Genomic DNA, 6,024 nt, shown 5'->3' with positions numbered 1-6,024 from the left:
CTTTCAGCGCAATTTTAATATAGATTTTATTTTTATCTTGTACACGACTTTCCAGCATGCAGGCAATAATGAATAATTTAAATAGTAGTTATTTAATAGAACACGTATATTATACAAAATTAAACATCAATGAAAAATATACAATGAATTATAAATAATTTTCTAAAAAAGAATATTAATAAATAAGAACACATCTAATTGAAAGAATCTGTTTTCTTGCATGCAAATATGTATAGTATTCAATATTGTACACAATTGATATTGTGTAATGTTACATGTGTAGTTTGTTATTTTTCGAATTTGTTGTTGTAACGTTGTGAAGATAAATAATGACAAATGTATTAAATGTTATACAAGAAATTGTTCTATTATAATATGTTGATAGATGACTTAAATTTGTGGTAATTTAATAGCTTTGCTCTTTATCAATGATCGCACAACATGAGGCTGCTTGGTTTTAATTACATTACTCCAGAATGGTCTTGGTGTCACATGACCATTTCTTACAGTTTTTGTACCTGGCGCTGAATTAGTTGTAATAATCAATTTATCATGAATAATGTTTATACATATTGTGATAAACCGAGTGGGTTTTTGTGTTAATGTACCTGTTTTCCACGACGGAAATATTTGTGGTTGCATTTCAACAATAGCCGATGAAATTGTAACAGATAACTTTGGACCAGGATGTTGAAACATTGCTCTAGATATTGATTTTTTAAACGCAGGTGGTAAATTTAATGAATCTAGGATGAGTAAAATTTCGTTTAAAAGTAATTAGATCTGTGTAAAAATGTTTTTATATAAAAATTTTAATTTTCTAAAATCACACTTGTAATATCTTCATCCAATGTGGTCCTAGAAGGTTTCTTAGTATGTCGAAGATGTTTCTCCATCTTAAATCTTTTCATAAAGTATCGACATATATCTGTCACCGTTTTCCCATTGAAATTTCCTGTAAATTAGTACATTTTGGAATAAAATGCAAGTATAAGTAAACAGTTAGTACAAACGCACTTATTGAATCATTATTGGCAATAAGATTTTCTTTGTATCTATAATGTTGAGTTACAGGATTGCCCTGCAAACATAAATCTTTTAAAGAGACCAAGGCACTTATATTTTCAGTTAAATCATCTATATCATCAATGAAGTTGTTTCTAGCATCTAAAACTTCTAATTTGTACAAGTCCTTGATGTCATTTAGGGATTTCATTTGATTACCAGAGATATTGAGCACTTTCAAACAAGTCTGAAATGAGTGTAACAGATCAATGTAAAGAATTATTTACAATTTTTAGAAACACATAATTAAAACATAATCCTATGCACTTACAGATAAGGTATATACACTTCGCGGATCAAAACATAGTAACTCTCCAAGATTTAGCCTTTGATTTTCAATATCTAGGGTAGATAAATTTTTTAAACATTCAAGTCCTTCTACTACAACTATATTATTGTATCCCAAATAGAGTGTCTGAAGTTTTTCAAGAGAGTATAAGTTTTCGAGTTTGCTTATTGTGTTATGTTGCAAGTAGAGATGAGTCAAATTTGATGCAAAATGTAAATTTTCTATTGTTGATATATTATTATTTTGCAAATATATTACTTTAAGATTTTTATAAACACCAAAATTACCCTACAACCAAATAATATGTATTAATATTATTAAGATTCATATTAAATATTGCTATTTTTCAATAAGAATAACTTACGATACTGCTGATAAACTTATTGTTCATACGTAAGTGAGTTGTGCCATATAATTCATATTTTTTTATTTTTTTGCTGAGAGATTTGCTTAATTGTGCTTGAGAACATTTTCTTTCAATATATTCAGTAGTTAGTTTTACCATGATTCTGAGATTTTATTGAAGAAAAAATATAAACACGAAAACTTGCATAATGCGTTTACAATTGATCAAACATTGGAATGGCGCGCCGTTTACACGTGGTATCTATGTGTCCTTTTTACTATCGAATAAACGACAGAGAAACATTTTATTTCAGCGACATCTAAGATTGCTTTCAAAATAAGTTTTCAAAGCCAAGTAATGAACGTCACGGCTTTTCCTATTTTATACATCGTGGAGTTGATAACAATGCCATAATGGATGTGGATTTATTAAGACCCGGCACAGTGCCGATTTCACCTGATACAATTCTTTGGTTCGAATTTCTATTAAACCCATCTTTATTGGAGCAACATTTATCTAAACCATTTCCTGGTAAATAATAACCTAACCTTAAATGTCACATTTAACATAAATAGTATAAAATATTTAATAAAATTACTGTTTCGATTACATTTTTATTTTTATTATAGATCCATCGGCTACAGATCTGATAATAAAATTTATGACAATAAACTCAGAACAGAAGGAAAATGAAGTGAAAATTGTTGATGCAGAAATGAATGAAGCAAAACCGAACACTACGAATAAATGGACTCATAGAAATCTTGCTTTGAAGATTCTTTCTTTAAGAGTAGCAGCATACTTGAAATGGGATTTAGACATATTAGAAAAGAAATTACCTTTGCCCATACAAATGACATTGCTACAAGATCTTCTTTATGTGACATCAGATTTAATTGTTGAAATGCCAGGTGTACCTGAATTTTCAATACATACAGTTTCTGACCAAGTTTTATTTACAATGGTTCTGTGTCATAGATGGCATATAAGAGCAATTACTTACAGAGCCTTAAATAATAGACAAACTAAGCAACAATTTCTTCATATGTAAGATTTTAAATATGTATGATTGATGGAAAACCTCTTGAATTATTTCTTTCATATTATATTCTTGTTGTACACATTAGTCCAGGTATTCAGGAATCAACATATGTACCACTTGGTGTAATAGATGATATAATTAGAAAATTAGAAGCACAAGCATCCAATAGTGTAAATATTTTAAACAATGTCCTGGAGAGTAAAGATTTAAATCCAAAAATGTTGTCCTTCAACACATTTCAAGTGCTGACTGAAGATAGCACAGAAATAAAACAAAATTGGGAAAATATGTATCCTATAAACATAGAAGAATTTAAGTGCCAGGTATTATCCTTGCAACATATTAATATACTTTTATCATTTCTGATCTCTTTTATATCCTTTTTTAGATACATTACGATCTAACAAGATTTCATTTATTAAAAGAAGAGTATCAGGAAGCACAGCGTCATATTATAAAAGCAAAAGAATTATTTTATAACTCTAATAATTTAGAAAATAAATTTTATTGTAGTAATATTCAAAAGGAATTTTTAGATGGCTGTTGCTTAGCATGTGAAGTACCTATAGATGGAGTTACCACAAGTCTAACTCAACAATTGCAAGCATCAATTAAAGATCAGTACACTGTATGTTTCTTTGAGTATTAATTAAAAAATATGTTTGCATATAGGGTTTTAACAGTATATTTCTATTGTAGAATATATTACAAATTTTACAAGCAGACAATATTTCAAGAGAAATTCCACAAGTTTATAGGGATAATTTAGAACTTGATATACAAGGAGGATCTGTTAACAGAAAGCTTGTAGTAGCTCGTGATCTTTTGCTTCAAATTCAGTGTTTGAATTTGGTTAGAAAAATTTTGGATGGTAGTATTATCCTTGGTGATTATGTGACAGAAATACGAGAAGCTGGTGCCAAAGGAATTGATGTGTTTTTCTGGGTAACATAATTATTTTGATTTAAAAATATTTGCATTTATTCCTTCATTATTTATATTATATAAGGATCATTTTAGGCTCTTGGAAATGTTTTAGAAAAGACATCTGGTATAGATAAAATACGCATTTCTCGTTATCTTCTTTATCTTGTTCATGCAAGCAATATTGATGGATTTGCTTCCAAAATACTTAGTGACCCTTTGTATTTATCATTATTTGATGAAAAGGAATTGGATGAAATAAGAAAAACAGTTGATGCAGAAGAACTAGAATTACCTGATTTATTATTAAAGAATGACTGGGGTATACAGTTAATGACATATACCCGTTAGTGAACATAAATATTAATTATATAGCTCAAGATATTAATTAATTATTACGTTACGTCATAATGATAACTTTTTCTAATTCCAGAAAACACAAGAATAGAAATGTTCGAATTGGAGCAAAAATTAATACAGTCATATAATACCAGCGAAATTCATGAAATATTGTTACAATTGGATGGGAAACATCGAATGAAACCTTTATGGCATGTAAATAGTTGTTGGGAACTACCAATTCCATTACAAAGTGTTGTTATGTCCCTTCCTAGAAGCTTTCTTCAAGATTATGCATATGTATTGCTAGCCAAAAGTAGAGAGTTGGTAATGTCTAAAGATTTTGAAGGGGCAGTTGAAATTTTAACTTTGCTAGAAAAAGAAACACAGCAACATTCACAAAGTTCTAACACACTAATATTTAAGTTATGTAAATTAGTAAACTGGGAATGTCTCCTTGTTGAAATATGGAAGTGCCTTCATGCTTGGCCAGCAACAAATATGTGTAAGCATTTTTTATTCAATTATATTATAATAATTGACTTGTATAAAAAAATAAAAATACCATAGGTGATACGCAAAGCTTGGTTGCAAAATGTAAACAATGTCTTGGAACATTACAAGCAACAGACAAAATTATTCCACGACAAGAAATCATTGAATACTGCACTGTTTTTCTTTTAAATATGGCTGAATGGGACTATCTGACAAGTTTAGAAAAACGTTGGAGTTACACTGAATTTGCAGCAGCTATTAGTAATGTTTGCCAAGATATTGTTAAGTACAAAGGAGGACGAAAATTTCCAAGAGAAGCATGGGACATGGGTTGGTTTTACGAGTATTGCACAATAATGAATTATATCATTGACTCCTATGAATATTAAATAGTTTTATTTTTAGTTTTAGTTGCGTTTGGTCCAAGCAGAGATCAACCTCAAAAACGTAGCAACAGTGGTAGTAGTGGAACCAGTAGTGGTAGTGCTTCAAGAGATGTTATTGCTAGTATAGGAAGTACTCTTAGTAGATTACGTGAACCTATGGTTCTTACTGTAGTCATTTCATTGTTAGCACGTTTACGCAACGTTTTACGCGATGAATCTAGCCTCGAATTACACACACAATATCTTTCTCTTTGGCCAGCTGGTGTACCAAAGTAAGTTTATGTATATACTGTAGAATTTATATTATTTTATAATAATATATAAATACTTTCAGTGCTAATTCCTACAACATTAGAAGTATTGGAGAATTATTATTTCAGTTATTAACACAAGCTCTGAAATATTATCCAAGTAATGTTGGTTGGCTAAGACTGATGGGAGATCTTAATTTTGGTATGTATTAAAGTAATAAATTCGTACAGTCGCCAGAGAAAGATATTAATACAGTACTTTTAGTTTTAGGATATTATGAGAGTGCTATGAAATGTTACTTAGAAGCTATTATGGTGGCTAGTGATTTATTTAGTCAACCTGTACCACGTTTACAGATTGACGATCTTGTTTATAGACGTATGATTAAGTGTTGCGCTCATTTACAATGTTACACTCAAGCTGCTGTTCTATGTCAGTTTCTAGAGGAAGTGGATTATTCTTTAGCATTTAAAATGGCAGCGAGTGATCAAAAAAGCTGCGCTCCAGCCGATGCTATGGATGCATATTATCATTGCATTTGGGATACCACAATACTCGAATATCTAATACATTTGCATACAAAACGCGGTGAACATCATAGGAAACAGCTGGCAGTTAGTAATCGTATATAGTTTCCTTATTTTAAAAAATAGCAAACTTATATGTAATTATTATTTTAGATTAAAGTAATAGGCTTATTGGAATTAAATTCCAATAATAATGAAGAGATACAACGGGAGGCAGCAAATATTCGGAAAGCAAAATTTTTGAGAGCCTTGGCGAAACAGTACGTTTATTAATAAAAATGTATATGTACAAAAATTCTATACCATTGTATAATAACTTTTTACTACTTAAATACATAGTTTTTGATATTTATAGTTGT

At 29.7% G+C, this 6,024-nt stretch overlaps 2 protein-coding genes across 3 annotated transcripts; one reads left to right on the top strand and one right to left on the bottom strand.

The window, feature by feature from the left end:
* Nucleotides 1-214: 214 nt before the first annotated feature.
* LOC143150285 (protein phosphatase 1 regulatory subunit 42) lies at nucleotides 215-2,200 on the bottom strand. The gene is made up of 6 exons (XM_076318458.1): nucleotides 1,719-2,200; nucleotides 1,337-1,642; nucleotides 1,018-1,252; nucleotides 833-955; nucleotides 609-746; nucleotides 215-524 (listed from the first exon to the last, which is right to left on the bottom strand). Exons 1-6 carry the CDS (start codon nucleotides 1,857-1,859, stop codon nucleotides 391-393), a joined length of 1,077 nt encoding a protein of 358 aa, XP_076174573.1. The 5' UTR covers nucleotides 1,860-2,200; the 3' UTR covers nucleotides 215-390.
* On the top strand, nucleotides 1,889-6,015 carry Ints8 (integrator complex subunit 8). 2 transcript variants are annotated; one of them, XM_076318452.1, is made up of 12 exons: nucleotides 1,889-2,231; nucleotides 2,330-2,747; nucleotides 2,828-3,065; nucleotides 3,131-3,370; nucleotides 3,442-3,687; nucleotides 3,763-3,988; nucleotides 4,100-4,510; nucleotides 4,576-4,830; nucleotides 4,906-5,158; nucleotides 5,221-5,339; nucleotides 5,403-5,752; nucleotides 5,819-6,015. In XM_076318452.1, the coding sequence occupies exons 1-12, from the start codon at nucleotides 2,114-2,116 to the stop codon at nucleotides 5,936-5,938; spliced, it is 2,994 nt and encodes a 997-aa protein (XP_076174567.1). In that variant the 5' UTR covers nucleotides 1,889-2,113; the 3' UTR covers nucleotides 5,939-6,015. The 2 variants fall into 2 exon arrangements, with proteins under 2 accessions (XP_076174567.1, XP_076174566.1); XM_076318451.1 differs by having other exon boundaries at nucleotides 1,891-2,231; nucleotides 3,763-4,012.
* Nucleotides 6,016-6,024: the final 9 nt, after the last annotated feature.

Source organism: Ptiloglossa arizonensis, chromosome 8, assembly GCF_051014685.1.
Source record: "Ptiloglossa arizonensis isolate GNS036 chromosome 8, iyPtiAriz1_principal, whole genome shotgun sequence".
NCBI classification, from domain to species: domain Eukaryota; kingdom Metazoa; phylum Arthropoda; class Insecta; order Hymenoptera; family Colletidae; genus Ptiloglossa; species Ptiloglossa arizonensis.
Note: the sequence above shows the minus strand (reverse complement) of the source record. Positions and strands in the feature narration are given on the sequence as shown.

What these genes read in the sequence shown, in the direction of transcription:
- LOC143150285 (XM_076318458.1), bottom strand. Translation starts at nt 1,859, where the DNA reads ATGGTAAAACTAACTACTGAATATATTGAAAGAAAATGTTCTCAAGCA. An exon ending in GAAGTGTATATACCTTATCT is followed by an intron (nt 1,253 to 1,336) that starts GTAAGTGCATAG and finishes CACTCATTTCAG; the next exon opens with ACTTGTTTGAAAGTGCTCAA. An exon ending in TGCCAATAATGATTCAATAA is followed by an intron (nt 956 to 1,017) that starts GTGCGTTTGTAC and finishes ACTAATTTACAG; the next exon opens with GAAATTTCAATGGGAAAACG.
- Ints8 (XM_076318451.1), top strand. Translation starts at nt 2,114, where the DNA reads ATGGATGTGGATTTATTAAGACCCGGCACAGTGCCGATTTCACCTGAT. An exon ending in TGGCCAGCTGGTGTACCAAA is followed by an intron (nt 5,159 to 5,220) that starts GTAAGTTTATGT and finishes AAATACTTTCAG; the next exon opens with TGCTAATTCCTACAACATTA. An exon ending in ATCATAGGAAACAGCTGGCA is followed by an intron (nt 5,753 to 5,818) that starts GTTAGTAATCGT and finishes TTATTATTTTAG; the next exon opens with ATTAAAGTAATAGGCTTATT.